The sequence below is a fragment of the Lipophrys pholis genome (assembly GCF_963383615.2).
Source record: "Lipophrys pholis genome assembly, chromosome: 1".
Lineage (NCBI taxonomy): Eukaryota > Metazoa > Chordata > Actinopteri > Blenniiformes > Blenniidae > Lipophrys > Lipophrys pholis.
The window spans coordinates 9,237,296-9,258,878 of NC_137635.1; the positions used below are offsets into that span (position 1 = coordinate 9,237,296).

General features: G+C 43.2%; 1 protein-coding gene across 1 annotated transcript; it reads right to left on the bottom strand.

Moving 5' to 3' along the window:
• Positions 1-135: 135 nt before the first annotated feature.
• On the bottom strand, positions 136-21,573 carry wdr90 (WD repeat domain 90). Its single transcript, XM_080478248.1, has 43 exons — positions 21,305-21,573; positions 21,103-21,194; positions 20,780-20,956; positions 19,919-20,057; positions 19,609-19,779; positions 19,063-19,189; positions 18,650-18,717; positions 18,015-18,127; positions 17,682-17,900; positions 16,942-17,004; positions 16,780-16,848; positions 16,592-16,702; positions 16,367-16,512; positions 16,222-16,279; positions 15,868-15,986; positions 14,715-14,876; positions 14,462-14,592; positions 13,442-13,558; positions 12,404-12,639; positions 12,052-12,188; positions 11,777-11,907; positions 11,193-11,323; positions 10,771-10,932; positions 9,706-9,834; positions 9,226-9,359; positions 9,099-9,139; positions 8,895-9,014; positions 8,586-8,750; positions 8,421-8,503; positions 8,234-8,336; positions 7,912-8,033; positions 7,092-7,248; positions 6,802-6,992; positions 6,475-6,643; positions 6,216-6,330; positions 5,174-5,345; positions 2,881-3,003; positions 2,627-2,795; positions 2,306-2,436; positions 1,986-2,129; positions 957-1,073; positions 797-881; positions 136-729 (listed from the first exon to the last, which is right to left on the bottom strand). The coding sequence occupies exons 1-43, from the start codon at positions 21,315-21,317 to the stop codon at positions 572-574; spliced, it is 5,520 nt and encodes a 1,839-aa protein (XP_080334374.1). The 5' UTR covers positions 21,318-21,573; the 3' UTR covers positions 136-571.
• Between the last annotated feature and the right edge of the window lie 10 nt (positions 21,574-21,583).

Consider the following 21,583-nt stretch of genomic DNA (forward strand, 5'->3'; position numbering starts at 1 on the left):
AAACCCTTGTAAAACATACACTCAATCTCACTTACAGAATGATGAAACATGAGTCATACATTTGACATACTTAGCTTAGGTTTTTACACGCTGATCCCATAAGGAGCAATAGAAAGAAGAAAAAAACAATTGATAAATTTGTAATTGAGGACTTTTTTCATGTTTTATTACAAAAAGACATGAAGGAATATTCAGTACAAAATGAGCAAATACAGAATTGTCCAAGCATTACTTCAGTAGCGTCACACTATAGAATACATTTTTACATGCTACTACCTTTTAACTGAAAAGCCAGTCAGAAACGACTTCCTGCTGAAAGGTTTAGTCAGTATTACAGCCACAGTAAGCAAACCTAAAATAAATTATCAAAAATTTAAAAGAACTGGATAAGCATATCAGTTAAAACTATAACTTAAAGGTAAAGACGAGAGAAGAAAATACTACTTTCTTTAATTCAGTGTCAAACGCAATGTTTCTTCATATTTGACAAAATGTTCAATCACTGAAAAACAGTCTATGAAACGGAAGCCAAGGCACGTGAGAGCGATGAAACCACAGACGCGAGAGTCCCCTAGAGGCCCTGCACCTCCCACAACAGGATCTCGTTAAAAGCGACGGAGAAAAGAAGCCGCCCAGAAGGAGAGAAGCAGCACTTCTGCAGCGAGTCGCTGTGGTGCAAGAAGTCCTGAAACCTGCCGCTGGTCGACTGGATCAGCTTCAGGACTCGATCTGTTGGAGAGAAACCCAATGAACCATCGCTGCATCACTGACGGGCCCATCTGGGAGAGCCGCTCACCTTTAGATCCCACAGCGACAAGCTGACCCCTGGAGGAGAGGCTGAAGCACGAGGCCCAGTGCGGCAGGGCCACTTTTCTCAATATCTGCAAAAACAAAGACGTTGTGTCGAGGTTCTCAACCAGAGATCAGAGAAGCAGGACCGCCCCGGACCCAGTTACCCGTTTTTTAGTCAGGCTGTAAAAGGACAGCTCTCTCTCGACGCCGTAGCCGGTGTAGACCAGCAGGCCGTGGTCGTCTGGGCAGAAAGCAGCCATGCTGGGCGGAGGACAGTCACCCTGAAAACATCCCGTGTCAAACATGAACGGATCTGAACATGTTGTTGTTTTCATCGTTTACAGCAGAGGAAGAAGCAGGAAACCCTGTGGAATGGCTGCAGACATTAAGCTCCACCAGGAGCCTGACGCCGCCAGCGCCGCTGTCGGGTGCTCCTTGAAACTTTAAGATACGACGTAAAAAAACATCTTCCTTCATTTTAATCTTATGCGCATACCAAAGTATTTTTCATAACATGGTCTGATCTCCAGACTACAGCTAAAAACAGTGCGGATGGTTAAAAACAGATAAAATAACAAAACCTATTTTTAAAAAAAATCCAGAAAAAAAAGAAAGAAGCTAAAACAGTAAAATCAGTCAAAAAATGTATTAAATTGCTGATGTGGCTGAAAATGTTCTGACCATTCTGAAATACACAGTAGGTCTAAAGAACTGAAATGGCTGAAGCAGAAAAAAAATGCATTAAAAAAGAAAAGAGAAAAATTGCTAAAATCGGCTACAAAAGCAACATAAAAGTAACAAAATGTATCTAAATCGCAGCGATGAAGCCTCCTGCACGCAACATCAGGGAAGACATTTTTTGAGACGTTGAATTTTGACTCCTGAAGTGCACGCGGCTGAACGGAGCGTTTCTTTTGTTTCCCCTGATAAGTAATGTGTCATATCTATTGTTAACCAGCTGCTATTTCGTGTTGTCAATGAATTATTCCACGCTATTACCTATTTATAACCGTGTTCAGAGTCAGACTATCTGAATCTTAATGGAGCCTCAATGTCAAATTCAGTTACATTCTCCCACAAGCGTTTATCGTTCCTCAGCGAGCTGAATAGAATCATCGAAGGCAAGTCGCACGCACGCACGCACGCGCACACGCACGCACACACACACACACACACTAATATAAAGACTGTACCGCATGATAAGGTGGGGCAGGAAACGAGAGCCAGTCTAGAAGGTCACACTTTTGCTTGGACCAATCAGCAGCCCACACACTGACGCGTCTGTCGGCACCAGCTGCCAGCCACATCTCGTTTCCTTCCAGCCCAAAGTTCTCACACTGCGGAGCAGAAGAATGAAGAACGTCAGGAGAAATAGAGATTGTTTCATTTCCAGAGGCCTCGGTTAAAAGACTGTATGTTTAATGCTGTATTTGACTGTTCGGGGCCTTCTGACGTTGCTCACTGCTTCTCCTGTGCTGCTTTGTCCACCTCTGAAAGGAAACGACGAGCTGACCTGTTCGCTCACACACTGGATGGTGGTGATCGTTGCTCCTTTGTGGTCTCTGATGACACGAACAGTGGCTCCATTAGCTGGACTGCTGACGGCCACAAGACCATTCTTCCCCGCTGAAAGGATCACGTGACCTGCAGGTTGGCGACAGGCAGGACAGCGGTTTGTTTGAACACTTTTCCGAGTTTTCACTGGAAATGTTGTCGTGTAAACGGGGCCTTAGAGAACTGAAGAAATCTGATGAAATATTCAGTACAATTAAACCGCAGCACCAACGTCCTTCTGCACAGCGGGCGCCCCTTTCATGCTTTGCATTGGTCTCACCATGAACAGAGTACTGGATGGCGGTGACCGCCACTTGGTGGGGATGCAGCTTCATCTCCATTTCTCTGGAGGAGAGACGGAAGATCCTCAGGGTGCCGTCACTGTATCCCGCAGCCACGCAGGAATCCTCCGGACGGGAGACGGGGCTCCAGCACACGCAGCCACAGGCCTGGAGCAAACACACATCAGTCCAGGCTCCCGCGGGAATCCATCCCAGCCTCGGTGAATGAGACGCGTGGCGAGTGTTTCTCTACCTGACTGAGCACCTGGAACTGAACCACCAGCTCGTAGCCGGAGGTCGACCACACTCTCACGCTGCCGTCCTCGCTGCAGGTGGCGAAGTGACTCTCGCCAGAGCTAAACACAACGTCGTTCACCTGGTGGGTACGACAGCGTATCAGGGGAAATAAACAGGAGGAAACCATCATGGATTTCAACAAAAGAAAAATTTCAATCTCAAACAAACCTGATGGAGCTTTTTTTTTTTTTTGAGGACGCACCCACACAATAAACTAACATCCTTCATATATGACAAACTTATGGGGTCAAACCAGAGTGGCATGGGAACAGGAGCTGCCTGACGACACAGAGGAAACCATCTTAAAAGCTTTTCACTCCTCGTCGCTCTGGCAACAGGAAAAAATACTTTCAGCTGAAACCTCCGTGGGCGTCATAAGCCCCCCTGAACATGAAGGTTTTTAAGCAATTTCAAGCCATTTTGAAGCCATTTTAGCTTTATTTTGTACAATAACAATATAATAAGAAGACTTGGAATAGGATTTTACAATTACATAATAATCAGTGTAATGAAAATCCTCCTGTAAATCAATAAGATGAATAAATGTATGTTCATTAGGTTTCAATATATACTAATATTAACAATGAATTTCCTTGTTGGACTATTTTTGATATCGTTGCAGAAACCATAGTGCAGACTTAATGAACATTTGCGCTGTGATGCTCTTTGATTTATTGGCTTCAATTGATTTAAAAAAAAAAATATATATATATTTTTTATATTCTAACATCACTGGAAGAGGTAGACTGAAATGAAACGGGCATTCTCGTTAGGTGAAACCGTTCGTCCTCAGCCAATCACTGATCCGTTTACTAAATGTTTGCGGAACATTTGGTTTCGATACGATCCGTCGCTAATCTAACTTCATCCTCGAGGAGAGCGACAACATTCACGTCAACGGATTCAGACGTTTCACAAAAGTGGCCAATTTGAATTTCAGATCCCCGCCTACAGTTTAAGGTGGTGCACAGAGCTCACATGTATCTACCCACAAGTGAGTCCCAGCTGCTCCAGATGTGGAGGAGATTCTCACCCACATGTTCTGGACAAAAAATATTGGGAGGACATTTTTAGACATCATCTGCCATTCTAGGTCAGAACCTCCAACGTATCCCTGGTCGTTATCTTTGTCTTGACTCTGCTTTTAACTCCCGACAGAAGGACGACCCTGTACCTCACTCCTGGCTAGACTGCCCACACAACGGCGGAAAGACATCATGTCCTGTCAGACTCCTGAAACGACTCATTGCTCGCTTCATAAATCAGACGTGCAAAAGCTTGGGAGGTGATTTTTACAGGACTTCTAAACCAAACCTAAACACATCCCAACTCAAACCACAATAACACTCTTTCCTGTCGACTTCACCTCCGTCTGTAGCCTGTAGCAGAGCTCAATACAAACAAAGTTAAAGCACAATCAATAATAATAAAAGCCTGAATGCTTATTCTCGTCACACTTTGTTTTTCAGCACTTCAGTGACCTTCAGTCGATGTAAAGCGCCATCCAGCGGGGGTTGTTGGATGAGAATAACTAACATACACAGTCCTCTCCACTCTCTGTTGATCCTCCTGGACCCGTCGGACCGTTGGGTCTCAGCAGACACAACGGTGCTTTGTGGCTTTTGTGCGTTTATCTTTATTTTATTTTGAAATATAAATTTAAATGTTAAAGGAAAAAGCTGCCTGTCATTTATTTTGGCCGACCTGTCGCTTACAATTGATGCCCTTTTGGACATTAAAGCAAATTAAACCACCTCGTTCACAAAGAAGACGAAAGCAAACAGCTTCCACGTTCAGTGATTTTCAATCCGTCTCAGGAAGTGAATAAGTAAAGATAAGAAAAAAGAAATGAAAAATTGGTCCCTAAATGTGTCAAATGTGCCGTGCTATCTGCTTATTCAAAGGTCACTGGTTCCCTGCTGCTTTTTTCCTTCATCTTTGTTGATATTATCTGAACAGCCCTTTGAATTTGAAGGAAAAGTCAATGTAGCGCATCACATTGACGATGCATTTTCTATTTCTATGTGCCACTGACCAGCCTGCAGTGTTACAGTTTCTCAATGAAGGTAAATACATTTTAAATGAAGGCCGGCTTTCTGATCATAATATTCTTCACACAAAAAAATTAATCTGACATGTTTTCTCATGAAAATGCTGGAAGTTCTTTACCTTTTTCTCTTGTTATAGGACACACAGTTCCAGCGTCAATAGAAATATACAGTAGGACGTGTTGTTTTTTTTGCATGTACCTCGGTCTTGTGGCCGCTGACCAGACGGATGTTTCTCCTGTCCGACCAGCTGATGTACCACAGGGTTCCTGCAGTGGTGCCAACGATACCCATGTCCATTGTGTGGTCGAACGCTGCGCTGACCGTCGTCCCGTCCAGCATTATCTCCTGCTCCAGCTTCACCATCGTCCCACTGAAACACAAAACAAAACCACAATTCTCACTATTAAAGTGCACCGTGACTAAACGACAGAAGGGAGGGGATCTATTTCAATGGATACACGATGGAAACAAAAAGTCTAAATTTGTTATTATATGTATTTCAAATGTGTGAACAACAGCAAACCAACTTGAGTGAGATGCAGTGAAAACACCTTCTTTATTTAATGAGACGTGTCTGTACGCAGTATAAATAAACCTCTGTTTTCGTAGTCATAACAAAAAACAACATTCTCTATTCCAATAGTTTGAAGGTTTATCCTGCTCCTCATAGATCTTTTCTCAGATTGGGGGTCACACACAATGGTCTCATGATAAATTCATATAAATCTCGTCTTATTGTTAATGTTGCTGAGTGAAAACAGTTTAAATTCACACCTTGTTACCATCCTGGCCTCCTCTTTAAAGCGATTCAGTTAAAACGCATTAACATTCCTCATTTCACTTATTACAACATATATACTGAATTTTTGGGGGGGGATCTTTCTCATTCTGGGAAATGTGCCCTAAAACTGTCTTATTAAAACAGTCTGACAAAAGCTTTACAGGTACAATACTTTGCTGAGGAGTAGCTTTTAACACGTAAGAAATGACGCTTTCAAAGAGCAAGAAAAGCTTTTATTTAAACTTTAGCATTACACATTTAAAGATTATGATCAAAGTCTAGTTATTAGTTTGAATTTAAAAAACGTTTTAATTGCAAAAGGAATGAGCGTGGTTACGAAACTCTGACACGGTGCAAAAATATTAAACAGAATATAAAAACAAAGGGTGTTTTTTCTTCCATTGCATTCGTGAAAGAAAACAGAAACATGGGGGGAAAAACAAGATCTGATCTACAAACCTGTGTTCTCCATTGCAGACCTTTGCCCGAGGCTTCACGGCTTCTACCTCCCACAGTCGCAGCCAGCGAGTGTTGCTGCCGGTCAAAAGACGGTTCCCCCGACAAAGCAGCACTCCTACAGGCAACAGACGGCATCAGTCCAGTTACTATTTGCAGATTCCCTGAAGAATTGTCAGCAGCATCCCCTAAAACACGAACACCGTCAGGTATTTTCACGAGTGATCAGGCTACAAACGTCATGATCAGAATGTACTTGTACCGATCTCTCCCTCATCGGCCTCCCATGTCATAAAACAGCGTTGCGTGTTCACATCCCAGGCACAAACATGGCCCCGGTTTGTTCCCGTGAACAGGACCGAGTCCATGTGGTAACACACAGTCGTCACTTCCACGTCGCCCACCTCCGACGGAGGACTCACTCTTTGGACCTACACGGGGGACGAGGAGAGGAAAATCTCCATCAAACTGGTTGGATTTTGAGAAGAACTCCAAAAGGTCAGAATCTTAACAGGCTACAGTATTGTAGGAAATCATGAAGAGAATATTGTGTGGTTAGAAGCTCCAGAGCAGCCACATTGACGTTTACCTTCAGGTCTACGTCGCGGCTCTGTGAGTGGATGAAACAGAAGTAAACCCCGTGGCTGCCCACACAGGCCAACTGACCGGCTGCTGAGGGGCTGAAGGCGGTGTCATGGATTGGTCCCGACACATTTACACTGGAGAGCAGCTGGAACGTCTGGCTGCTCCACAAAGCGATGTCAGGCTCCGCAAAGTCTCCTTCACAGTGGAGCAGAGAAGTATTAGCAGCTCACGATGAAGGCATTCTAATCTGGGAATACCACTGCAGTCTATATCGTACGCTTGTATTACACGAACCAACAGAGAGAAGGAAGCGGTCATCCCGAGAAAACGCAAGACACTGCACTGCCCCCCTGTGATAGGTGATGGTCTTGCGAGAAGTCCCGCTCTGGATGTCCCAAATGCAGATGAGGCTCTTGTCACCGTTGCTGCCACCAGCCGCCGATGAAACCGTCTAGACGAGAGTCAAAATACTGGAAGTGTCTGGAGCCTATGAAATCGGTTTTATCTCGAAGTAGTGGCAGCACCACAAATTCATCAACATTCACATTGGCCTGTTTTCAGAAAACTGTTTCTTAGCTAAAGCCAGAGCTGGGCATCATAATGCCCTGGAGCTCAGCTTGAGCGGCCCTCAGAGGGCGCCACTGAGAAATCCTCAATCAAATGTTTTTGGCTTTATCGCATCTAAAGTGGTCCAACTTTTCACGTTTCATTAGCATTTATTTAATTATTGATTGAGGCGAGCTCCTCGGCTAGTAAAGCCAGAAATTGTGACCTCACAAAAATTGTTAATGACCTATTATTGTTTTAATTTACTGAACTCAAAATGTAGAAAGATTTTGTCATTATCTGCAGACAAAGACTATAAAAGACTTAGCTCATAAGAATGGTGTTAAAAAAAACCTGCTTTTTAATGAGGGATCATTCTTAAAAAGCTAAATTCAAGTCAACTTAAATCTCAGCCATCGATTGTACTGCTAATGTTTCATGTGGCCCTTTTGGGAAATTAGTTGCCCACCACTGGCTATTGATACCTTTATCGCTTCAGATAATGAAAAGAATAAAAATGAGATGTTCATTCTTTATCAATTGTCATAGAACCATAAGAAACTCGTACCTGTGCGTCATTTGTGACAGCGAGGCAGGAGATCTCCTCAGTGTGGCCCTGCAGGTGTCTTTGTCTCCCAGTATGAAGGCATTCCACCACCACCATGCAGCCACAGGAGTACACAAACAAACCTGCAACAGAAATTTCCTGCTGAATGTAACACAACAATACATCGACAAAACTAAAGATTCTCGCTATTGTGTGATATCGGAAGTGCCGAGGCAAAGTTTATACCATAAATTAATAATTATTAATAAAGCATCACCAACAAGACTTCAGGTGCAACAAATGAGCCCCTGGATTCCACAGTGTTGTTTTAATCAAATGTTACCTTGATCGGGGCTCCACACCATGTTGCCGCGTCCGTTTCCATTGTAGCCAATTACTGCTTTCAACTTCATGCACTGCTCTTCTGCTTGTGGCGCTACTACAGACTGGATGAGAGAAAGCAGACGGGACATCAAGCAGTGAACATATAGACGCTCATTCAGTCCTTCATTAAACAAATTGCTACGAACCTGATCAAAAGAGGAGGTTTTGAAGCGAGGGATGAAGTGACGGTAACAATCAGGACGCACTGGCCTCCTCTGCTCCAATTCAACTGCATGGGAAAAAGAAAACTGGGGAATCATATCTGCGACGAGTAGGAGTGAGCACTGACAGTGAAAGAATGGGGCACCCACCAGAGTCCCTGTGTTCAGGATTCAGCGGCGACACGTTGACCAGGTCTGTGACTTTGAGGAAAGAAACGGCAGCTCTGGGTTCAGAGGAAGGACCTGCACTCGTCTCTTGTCCTGCAAAAGTTGTGAATGGCGAGATGTCGTCGGAAAGCGTCGAATCGCCCCAAACTGAGTGAGACAAAAGAGAAAAAGAGAGAAAATATAAATACTGGGGGGCAACTTAAAATAATCCGAACCAATAAAGAGCTTGGCAGGAAGGCTGCAGTCATCAGCCACAAATCAGCTGAAAAAGATTTTTCAGATATGTCGTACCTGCTCCTTGACCGACGCCATCATTGGCGCTGACGGCCAGTCGAGGCGGCGGCGAGGAAGGGAGGGGGGCTTTCTGCCGAGGCATGGCAACAGACGGCTGCACGCCGTTCTCCTCTGTGTCTGTTGGAATTGTTAGAAGATTCTTTGTTGGAATCGGCTGTATTTGACACAGCGACAAAACCAAACTCAACTCAAACACGTCACCTGCTTTCCTGGCTGAGACGTGACTCCGTTCGAGAGACGAACTGCGGGAGGGAATGGGGGTCATGTCAAATCTACCAACAGAGCTTAAACTCTACACTCTTTGAGCGATCTGAACAGTGGTCGTTACCGATTGTCGGTGAAAAACTCCATAGGCTGTCCCAAAAAGTCCCACAGGAAAATGGCGTCTCCCACGGAGACGACACCCCGCTGGTCCGGAGTGAAGCCGACCTGGTGAATGGGCTGACTGTGACCGATGAACATCTGGCTCAAAGAAAACGGATGTAAGTGGTGCAACATTACGTGCTGAAGCGGTTAAATAAGCTGGCGGCTTGAACATCAATGCAGCGTTGTTCTCTAGTTTAATCTCGTAAAAGTCGGAGCAAAAACAGTCAGAGCTTTCAAGAAACCATCGGATTCCTGGTGGAAAGAACAGGTTTTACATGTTGATCGATAAAACATATTCAAGGGTGAAATATCCTGCTTGTAAAGAAATACTGACTCAAATTCTGAAGTTATATGAAGCAACAGAAAGAATCATATATAAGAATGAGGAGAACTGTACGGTCTCTGAAGGGGTTGGAAACAGGATGGAGTGTTGGTTGAATACCTGCGAGTTCAAATCAAGCTGCATGTCGTAATCCCACACTTTGACGGCATTGTGTCCAGCTGTCAGCAGGAAGCGGCGGTCTTCACTCACGGCCAGGGACGAACACTGGTGTTTGTGCACCTTCGACACCTGAGGAGGAGCGAGGGATACCGTCGGAAACACACACTCACACGCACACTGTGCTGAAACAAACTGAACGAGATAAAAAGCAGCAGTAACCTTTCTTTTCCTCCACATCTTTGACCTTTCAGTTTTCTCATCTGCGGTGCAACAGGGTTCAAACTAATTACCAGTGACTTGGTACAGACAGGAGCAGCAGTGCAACGGTGAGGAGTCACTCTCGTCTCCTAGTGAGAACGTTCCGGGTCAAGTCCAGGTTAGACTTGGAGGAGTTTGATGATCAATGTCCTTTTATTTTCAATTATACATAACATTCAGAACAAGGCAATTCAAACACAAAACTTTTACATTACTTTCCTAATAACCGCCCACTGATCAACCCTCTAATGGTTTTCTTGTCTAAATGAATATGATGTGTAGCCTCGCCAATCCATTAGAAATGTCTTGGAGGAATAGCATCCTTCCATTTGAGCGGTGTGGAGTTTTTCAGGTTCTCCTAGTCGTACTGTAGTTGTAGTTGGTGACTCTAAATCTCCCAGAAATGTGAAGGTCTGTGAGTGTCTGACATAATGTGACATATAATAGTGAGAAAGCACTAAAAACTTCAACTGTTTCTATGTGGCGTTTGTATATTCTTCCTGTGTCTTCCAGCGATCGACCGGCGAGCTGACCAGGCTGCACGCCGCCTTCGCCCACAGTGAACTTTTTTTAAGCTACAGCGCCACGTAACCCTGAATTGGATAAAATGACGTAGAAAGTGGATGGATGGAGTTCTTACAGGTTGTTAGAAATACACAGTTGAGTTGTAAGATTTTGGATTCAATAGCTGATGATGCATCAACTGCACACTTCCAGCATACTATAATTAAAACATATTGAAGTCCAGAGTGCACCTGGACAGCAAGTCATTTACTGATTTAGAGTTTTAAAAGCCACCAGTGTTACCTCTCGAAGCAGGCGGCCGGTCTTGGTGCTAACCCAGAGGATCTTGTTGGCAGACGTGGCCACCAACAAGTGTTCAGTGGAGGCAGGTGAGAAGCAGACCTTCAGAGCAGAATCCAGCCTGGCGCTCTCAGTGTCCAGAATACTCACGTCTACATGCAACAGCTGCACAGAGAAGCCACAGGCCAGAGTGAATACAGACAGAATCAACCACATGCTCAAAGCAGATGAGTTAATTGAATACAAAAGAAAATACTGTTTAGCCTTGAGGATATTTTCTGTGTGTGTAAGAAACAAAAGGAACAATCTAAATGAAGGATGATGCTTCCTCTATAAAGCTTTGAAACGTCATCTTAGTTTCCCTGAGTGACGTGACGACGTGGAGCTGCCAGGTGGCAGTAGAGAGTAAAGGAGAGTGTAAAAACCTCGGCCAAGGTTCGAGCATCAGCGATGGTCACAATGTACTCCGAGGGACCGACGAACGCGAGACAGCGACTGTCGCTGCTGACTGCGAGAGCGTCTGGAGCGCACCCGGTGCCTCGGGCCACCACGTTACCTAGGCAACCACAAACAACGTGAACCCAACAACAGGAGGGTAATTTATGAAGTGCAGTGTGTTCAGAAAGTATTCACGGCGCTTCACTTTGTACACATTTTATGTTATATCCATATTCCAAAATCGATTAAATTATTTTTTTTCCCCTCAAAATGCTGCACACAACTTCCCATAACGACAATGTGAATTTTATTTTTTATTTTTGAGATTTGTGCAAATTTATTATAAACAATTTTTTATTTATTTTTTTAAATGGGCAAAAATCAAAAAAAAAAAAGGCGTTGTGTGTGCAATTTTAATAAAATTTATTTAATCTATTTTGATATAAGGCTGTAAAATAGCAAAATATGGACAAAGTGAAACGCTGTGATTACTTTCCGGATGCACTGAATATTAATGTGTGTTATGCACAATGTACATTGATAGGTGTGGCTTTGCATTTTAGATACATACACACAATTCTGACGACATCATAATCTTCTTCTGAGGCGTTATAAAGAGCCAGAGAACCCTGAGAGTCAGCACTGTACATGAACTGCTCGTCGGGGGAAAATGTAAGACCCACCACTTCTCCTTTCAGCTGCCTAGGGAATTAAAGCAAGAAAGAAAAACACCAGAAAAAAAAAAAAAACTGACTCACTCCTAAAAGTACTTACATGTTTATTTCAGTGGTAATTCCACCGTTGAAACGTGGGATAATTTATACTGTCGGGTCAGTGGAAGCATACTTATGTTCTGCCAGCAGTTTGGCGCTGGAGATGTCAAAGATTCTGATGATGCCGGAGCTGAAGCCACAAGAAAAGATCTGCTCACTGGGATGGAAGGCCACTGAACAGGGACTGTCCTCCGGCGCAAAATCATACAACTAAACACGAGAGAGGAGACAGTGATGGTGGGAACCAAGGATGTTTCTATGAAGAGCAAGTACACGGGATGAGTTTATCACATGTCAGAATACATTTTGAAAGGGTCGCAGAAAAGAGTAGAGTGGTTGGTTCAATCTGGGGCAAAAAATATTCAACAAATCTTTGTCTGTTAAACGTTAAAGGTTATAAAAGGTAAACAGGAGCCGCTGAGAACCTGATGCAAGGAATCCATGTTCCAGATGCGCACTGTGCCATCTGAAGAGGCTGTTGTGAGGTGTGGCCGAAGGCTGTCCACACTGAAGCCGAGCACGGCATCCGTGTGCGACCTCATCAGTGTGTTGTAACCACGGCCGCTCACGTCCAGAAACCCCAGGTTTCCAGTCGAGGTGGCGGACAGGACTTGCAGGCTGTCGAGGGAGATCGACGCCACGCTCACGGGTCCCTCGTGTTCTGAAAAAGACAAAGAAACATAATAATACAGGCCTTTTATCTCTGTGTGAGAGATAAGGTCGCACTCACACGACAACACAGTCGTCCTGAGAACAAAAGCGGGAATGTGAAAATGAACCTCGACTCCCCTGGAATGATTCCGAGATCAGTTTTGGCGTTTGTGGCGCATCAGCATATTTAGCTTGAACCGTTGCTGCGCTTCATTCTGAACCTTAGCGTTCGCTTTGAGTTAAATATGCAAACAACAAAGCACAGCTCTGTCTCTATTGTTAACGTCTCCCCATGTCTCTTTGACCCACGTCAGCACGGCCCTCTCACTCCCAATGTTGTCCTGCTCAATCGTCATGACGACATACGACATGATGCAGGTTGGTGCGATAGCAGGCGTGAACGTGGACCAATGGAATTAATAAAAGGACATTTTTGGTCCACGCTGTCAGAAAACAGCTCATTTCTCTGTTATTATTAAAACTAAGCAGTCTAACTAGTTTGTACCATCAAACTTCACAATGATTTTATCGAAGAAGACAAATTCATATTCTCAAAAAAAGATCAAAACGTGATATATAGTATAGCTTTGTCCATTAAATGACTTCTAGTCTGGTTAAAGAATCATCACGTCTCCTGCTCCAGCTCAAAAGGCTAAGGAAGCTATGTGGCACCTGAACAGAACTTAACTGTCTATCTGATCCATCACAGACTCAACACTTGCCCTAGCAAACAACAAATTGGCTCTCTAAATGTAAATGTATGAAAAATGGTGGCTGTTAGAGAATGTTATCCGGCGCCACGCTGTGCTTACCTGCCTCCAGAAAGACGGCGGAAAAATCAAGAGGCCAGAGCCGCAGGAAGCCGTCTTCAGAGCCGGTGGCACAGAACGACGGAGACACGCTGAGGCTGTTTATGGCAATGCTTGGACCTGACAAGGAGCGAGCGAGCGAGCGCACGCACGCGCACACACGCACACACACACACAATAAATGAAATGCATGGATGAGGGCATACACCAGGGGTCTGCAGCCCTTTCCTGTGAATTTCCACCAAATAAATTTTAACTGCAGCCGCAAAACACGGTTAACCTTTAAAATGAGGCGGCGCAGCTTTTAAAGTTTCATATATTTGATACAAAACTGTATCTGATGTTGCATTTCTAAAGTCTCAAATACAATTCAGTAAACATTTAACTCCATTTTCAGATTTTTTCTGTTCCTGATTTTAGAGGTTTTATCCTGTTTTTAGCATTTTGGGGGGAAAGTTTTGACATTTTAGCTCTTTTAACAGTTTTTGCATTTTATTTCAAAGCACTTTTACATGTTTCCTTTCTCTTGAGCCATTTTAAACATTCTATTCTTTTCGAAATTCTAGTCATTTTAGCTGTTTTCTGGGTTTTTTTTAAAGATGGTTTAGCATTTTCTTCCCTAAGCATTTTAACAGATTTTAGTTATTGTCCCTTTTTCTTTAATTATTTATGTAGAATTATGAATCAGCTTCAGGGAGCCACCACAGATTGGCTTAAGAGCCGCAGCTTGCAGACCCAAGGTATACACAGTAATAATAATAATAATAATAATAATAAGACATTTTATTAATCAACACTATTTAAAACACCCAAGGTAACTGTACGTAATGAACAGGTTAAAAAACAATAAAAAACATAGCGACAACATTAAAAAAACATTCAGGGATTTGTATGGGGGAAAACTATTTTGTCAATGCACAAGGAGTTGTCTGTCCTTATTTCAGTCTGTCCAAAGTGAGATTTATTAATGTGTAAAAGAAGCCACTTCGTTAAACAGAACCAACTTTCTGTTTTTATCGTTACCCGTGTTAAAGGTCCACTTCTCCCTGCGGTCTGCGTGTTGCTGCTGTGCTGGAAATAGCCTCCGTACGTTTTTGACAGCGACGGTGCCGTAGTCGATCTCAAAGACGTGACCACTCCGAGTGCTGGCAAACCTATTGGAGGACAGCCACAGGAAGGGAAACTCGTCATGACGACTTTTTCCTGATATTGAGATCAGGTTGATACCTTCTACCTGCAGGAGGAAACACTTTTATGGGCCGTCGTGTTCGCTCACAGTGTTCGGTCTTCAACGTCTTGCTCTGGAGAGTTCCCCTCCTCGAAAGCCACGTCGGTGAAGTCCAGTGAGTGGTATTCACCCAGGCTGACGGGACAGGAGCGCAGCGTCCCGTTCCGTACTCGCCACAGACGAATATTGTCCCGACCACACGACACCATCCTGAAAGCAGCGTATTAAACCAGGTGATTAACTGAGCTCCTCCTCATCGTCACTGTCTGACACATAAAGATCAGGTGAAATCCATCTGCAGGTTAGTTTATTTTAGATTTATTTAACACCACAGACTTTCCTACCAATACCACGAGCAGAGTGTATTTCACTGAAGCTGTATTTTAAGCACCACCAGTGTGCAGCCTATAGAGACTCAGGGAGTCTAACAGAAACGCACCCACTTTTCTATAACTACACAGAACCCATTAAAGCCTTTCAGCATATTCCTGTTAACAATAATTGTCTCGTCCTAACAGGAAAACCTGCTGCTGTTTAACTCGTGGCTAACGGGCAACCCGTGGACTTCTAATTGGAGATATTGGAGCACATCTCGTATCTCAAGTTTCTACCATGATGTCTTTTAATTCCTCTTTTCTTTAGCAAGTGAAAATGTATTAGATGGTTAATGTTTGTACAAATAAGGACAGAAATAAACATTCACACTGGTAATGAATTCAGGTTTTGGTGGCTTTAAAAAAAATAAAAAATTCTGTTTCATGTTTATGACAACACGTCTTCAAGACATATTGTCCTACTTTATGTGCATTAATATATGTTTTTAATAGTAATTAAAGAGCTAATAAGAATTAACGTATGGGATAAAATATTACTAAAGGCCAATTAAAACGAACTAACACAACAACATTCCTGCACGTGCTCTAGTCTCAGTCAGTCATTTTGTTTTGTATGGCGCTTTTATAAATGTTGGTCCTTTAAACATGTTGCCTTGTTGCGTTAATAATAAACATCTGACCACAGACTTCATATTTCTGATCAAGTCATAATCAGACCAAGAACAGAGCAGACTAACATTTGTTTACCAGAGGACATTTTCCAAATCTATAGGTTGCTGCAGGTGGACGACGTACTTGTGTATCAACAAAACGGAGAATTCATGCATAAGGATTAGAAATTTCCAAAACTAAAGAAGCATGGATACCTTGTATCGTCAAAGGAAGTAATCTTCATGGTGTTAATATCCACTTGTGTGTGTGCTTTGGCCACGACGGTCACATGTCCACCTTTATGAACGTTCAGAGTGTTCCACACCACCACCATCTAAGAACCGTTGAATCAGAACGGCAAAAGGGGCTAATCAGCAGAAAAATTAAGGGGAATGGGGATGATGTGAAAGCATAGGCTAATATTATTAAAATGATGTCTGATAATGTCGCACTTCTCATTTCAATATAGAGACATTATACGACCAGAGCTCAAGCAGTCAAAATGAGCTGCAAAACACATTGAGGAAAATTCCCCCTTCCATTTTCATGGAGGGGTGAATGTAGCTTACCTTTTTGTCGTGGCGATCTTTGCCCACTCCGCAGAGAATCCCACCGCCATACGAGAAGCTTTATGAGACACATGAGTAAAAACTGTAAACAGAACTTTCACCTCACTGTGACATAAACGGATGTGTGTGACCAGCAGCCGATTACCTCAGGCAGGACAAAAGGTGAGCGTGAACAGTGAACATGGTCAAACAGTTTCCTTTGTGGTAGTCCCACACTCTAATGACACCACTGCTGCCCGTTTGAGCCGAGGCCAACAGTGTTGTGTCGCCATTAAACGCCATTGAAGACACCTAGCGAGAGATAACACATGTCCAGATGCTTTAGGAAACTGTAACGAAAAGCCCGTTTTCTCATCCCCAGGTCATTGACCTTATCAGTGTGGCCGATAAAGAATCTCTGCTGGTTACTGGATATCTTCATAGAGACGATAATTGCATGGCATGGATACACCACCGCATCAGCGTCTTTGGTCCACAGGGCCTGCAGGGTAATGGAGTACAGCTGGTAAACCTCCTTTAGGTCCGTGTCAGATCAGACGTAGACAAATCTAAACATACACATTTCGTGGTGTCTCCTCCGAAGCCGATGATATGCTTGAGCCTGAGGATGGGATCTGGGAGCAGCTTCTAAATGACAAGAATTGGGGAAAAAATTAAGAGGAATAATAAAAGCCTTAGAAACAAATGATGCCCAAACAGCCGTGTTCTTCATCTCTTCACCTGCTGTTTGTTTGCTTTCGATGCCGTCAGGGAAACAGGAGGTGGAACAAGCGTGCACACCGACTGGAATACGAGAAAATCAACAATCTTTCATATTACGCGGCGGTACTATTAGAAGCCTAATGTCAAGGACATTCAGAAGATGAACATGATCAGAGAAACTGACCAACATTTTAGTAGTAATAGTTTATTCAGTCAACTAAACACAAAACGTAACAACAAAGAAACAAAGTAGAGGAAGACCGAAGGGTTTAGGCTGAAGTGAAACTTATTTTGCCTAACCCTGTACACAATATACAACTACTTTTAATCTCATCCTTCCTGAGCTCGATATTTTTCAAAAGGGTTGAGCTTTAACCGCCTTTTAATTATCTTTAAGTGTATCTGATTTTTTTAAGTTATCGTCCAATTTGTTCCAAAGACTAAACCCTCTTAAGGAAACGCATAGACTTCTTTTTATTTGTTCTTGTCTTTTTTTTAACAAAAAAAAAAAAAAAAAAACAGTACCCCTGAGGCGATATCGCCCCTCTATATGTTTGAATTACTTCTGGATATGAGGTGGAAGACTATAATTATGCGCCTTATACATGACAGCTAGTTTATTAAGGTTGACCATATCGTGTATTTTTAGTGTCTTTGATATGGCAAACAGAGGATTTGTTGGAGCAGAATAATCAGCTTGATCTATGAGTCGAATGGCCTCGTCCTGAAGTAAATGCTCATGAAATGCGGAGCATCACCTCTTCTTCGGATCCCTCCACAGGTTCGCTGGCAGCGCCCTCACGGTGCACATACACATGAACCGCGCCGTCTTCACGATCACTGGGTGGAATCGGTGTACAGCGGTGTGAACTTGAGGAGGCTGACTCCTGCAGTTGGCAAAGCCAATCCTTCTGGTCCGTGGACACGACGCCCAGTTCAGGTATGTTGGCTACCACAGCGGTGCGACTCCTGGGGAGCTGACAAGAAAGAAAAAGAACTTAAGATCCATAGCTGGACCAAAAAAAAAAAAAAAAAAGGTCCTGTGGAATGAAATGACAGGCTTCATATGAGCGTCACGTGATCAGCCTTACCATTTTTGGTGTGGTGATCTGCTGGATGAGAGAAACGCGGTCTTGAACAGATTTGCTGAGGTTGACACAGCGAGGTTGCTCTCCAACAGAAGCTCTCTGGTTAGAAGCACCGTCTGAACAAGGCAATTGTGCACAAGTCAGTCAATAGTCTTGTAATGAACAGCCGGGCTGATCCGCTTTGAGCCCGGGCTTAGGTACTGGGATTTTGTATATTCTCCTGGTTTCCTCCCATGTTAAATGTATGTTTTGGGAATTCAAGTTATACGTTCGTACGTGTGTTCATACATTCTCTCCATTTTCAAAAAGTCAAAAGTTTTATGTTTAATATAATAATAATCTTGTTTAATTGGATATTCTTCGTCGATGAAGTTAATGCCAAATTCAAATGGAATAAATCAATTATGAAACATCTTTTGTGAAAAGGGAAACCAGCTTTTAATATTTTTGATGAAGTTCTGGAGAAAATAAGAGTCACTCTGCACCCGGGGTGTCAAACACATTTTAGTCCAGGGCCATCATACAGTGCAATTTCAAGTCCACTGGCTTTATGCTTGAGGCCCTTGATGGGCACAGCCTTGCACACAAAAGATGTAAAAGTCTATCATTTGCATGACTTTGTGCTCGTAGCAACTTACAAGCTTCCTGCAGTGAACTGCCCTTTTGAATGGAGTCAAATGGAGCCTTTGTTCCTTCAGAGGGAAACCTGTTGGGGAAATAAAAAATAAGGGGCTAAAGGAATAATGTGACTTCACATCTTCCACCGTCAAGCATTTCAGATGGCCCAGCGATTTATGTGATTTGGCTGACACTAATATGTGAGCATTACACCAAAAGAAAAATAACCCAGCTACTGTTCATAACAATCTGAAGTGTATAATAATGGTAATTTATATTTCTGACAGTGAATTTGCATTCAGGTGCAGAATAAATAACCAGCTCATACACAAAGTCGAGTCGGATCTCTGGTCCCCAACAAAGTGCTTCACAGTGGATTCTGCGTTTGATAAAAACCAGATTTTAACAGTTGCTTTTCCTTTATTGACAGTACCTGATATGATCATAGAGGTCGTGCCAGAAGCATCCTTTAGGTACAGGAAAAGACATTTCTCTTGGTATTGGACCAGTGCCAAGAGAAGAGGCCAGACCCATTAGCTTGGCCTCACTGAAAGACATTCCTGTTGAAAGAGAAGGACACGGCAGCTCATTCAGAAATGTGAAGATAAGCTCTGAATGAACGCGTGAAACTCATGAGTGTGAAACAAATATATTCTCCTACTCAAGAGATTGAAGTGTTTTTAATACGGTCGTATTATTCTGTGTATTCCATTAAATTTGTCCCTCGTAAAAACTCCTATAAGGAAGAAGTCTTTGATGAAAAACATAATTGCCTAATTTGCACATGGTTAATATCCCTGTTTGTAGGGCTAATTGTTTTGTAATAGTTTATCTCCATTTCTTTTCTGTGAAGGACTGGCAAGGCGTCCGGGCTGTACCCTGCTTTATGCCATGCGCACGCTGGGGGAAACCTGAGCCTACTTTAAATGAAGCGTCAAGAGAAAATGGCTTGATAGATTTTAATAGTCCTGTTTCTCACCTGGATTGAGGAGCAGGTCAGTGGTGAACATATTTTTCACAGACATGTTGGCACAAAGCCTGACGCTCTTCAGATGACTGCAGCAGCGGTTGACGTAGACAGACAGGATGAGCTGCAGATCCAGCATCAAACAGGTCCAACGCACTGAGGAGGGAGCAGGTCCCACCAAACCTGGATCAAATAGAGCAGAAACATTAGCAGGTTAAGCAAAATGACCCACTTTATACTGCATTAATTGATTAAAACAATGTATATGAGCTATAGTAACTATGCAGCATTATGGTTGAATGAGTGTGCAGTAGTGTTTTACCATGTCTTGCTGATTTAGAGGTGTTATCATAAACCGAATCCTTTGCAGCTCCACAGAGGAAAGGAAACTGAAGCCATATAGCTGTCGACTTGAACTCTTTGAACATGTTGGAGAACGAGATACGAACCACAATGCCCTCCTACATATGACAGTGTGTGAGAGAGAGAGAGAGAGAGAGAGAGAGAGAGAGAGAGAGAGAGAGAGAGAGAGAGAGAGAGAGAGAGAGAGAGAGAGATAGTTAAATGTATCCTTTCTTTCTGAGTGTATTTCATTATAAGGGGCCTATAAAAAAAAAAAACTAGACATGTTCGTTTCAAATCTAAGCCAGTGATTCCCAACCAGGGGGACTCTGTTTGAATGTTTATATTAAAAGGATATCCTATATACACTTTTATATACATGCTATTTAAAAGTGTCTGCAATATACATAAAAGTAACTCAATAAAGTAATAAGCGGTAGAAAAATATGGTGCATTGTCAGGCTAAAGAGACGGGTGAATCGGTCAAAATAAAAGAGTGTAACAAGAGAGTTGCATAGAACATGTCTTTGTAGAAGTAATGGACAGAATTGGAGCTGAATGAATATTTTGTGACACCAAACTGGTAAATGGAAGTTTAACACTGGGCAAGCTGACCATGAACACCCCGAGACCGAGTGTAAACCCAAAGAGTTTATTGTCAGAGAAAAGGAACTCCTTGTTGCAGAACGTAACAAAGAAACTGTATTTCACATAGAGTGTGTTGTGACGTTCCTTCAACTCTTTTTTTTTGTAATTGTACACGGGGTGGTGTGGTAAATAAAAATAGAAGTTCTACCCACATGGAAAAACCTTGATAGTTCATTGAGATTGCACACGGTACCTCAGCAGCCACATCCAGGTGTACTACAAAGTATTTTCCCGGAGCGGGTCTGAATAGAAGGTAGAAGAAGCGCCCGGTCAGCCCCAGAGACTGGTCGGTGTTTTTGGGGACGAGGATGTAGCTGTTGGCAGGAACTGGACCTCTGATGCGGAACACTGGACACTTCAGCGTCTTGTCCTGGAGAATGGCACAGAACATCCAGGATCACATTCATGACCTGAGTGACACACTTTGACTCTGTAATCAGTGGCACTGGCGATTAACCAGCAGGACAGTGGTTTGAATAAAACGTGAATGGAGACTTCAGGTGACTCTTTAAGTACCGTGCATGTTGACACGTCCCCCTCTCTGGCAGACTTCCTCCAGTCTTCAACCTTCACGTGTTTGAAAATGTTGACATAAGGGTGCTGCCAACCTGGAAAACGGTGCAGGGTCAGCCAAGGCAGCCCCCGACTCGTCACACACCCTCCAGCTTTGCAATGTGCACACGACATAATTAGAATTAGAACTCAAAGTGGATTTTACCTTTGGAAGCCATTCGTCAACGTTGTACCTGGACAACATCCACCTGGAGACGTGTTGGTTTGTATGTTAGCTGACTAACGGACAGCCACATGAACAATACACTTTTCCACACTCTAAAGCAATATACGGCTTTATTTCTCAGTGATATGAGACAACAAAGCACTCTGCAGGTTACCTGACACTTGGTAAACTTTCTCTGAGTTTAGCTGTTATCTTCTTCCCGCTTCAGCCTCCGCCGTTGTCAAGCACGCCGTGACGTCATGACGCCCAAGCCGCGCA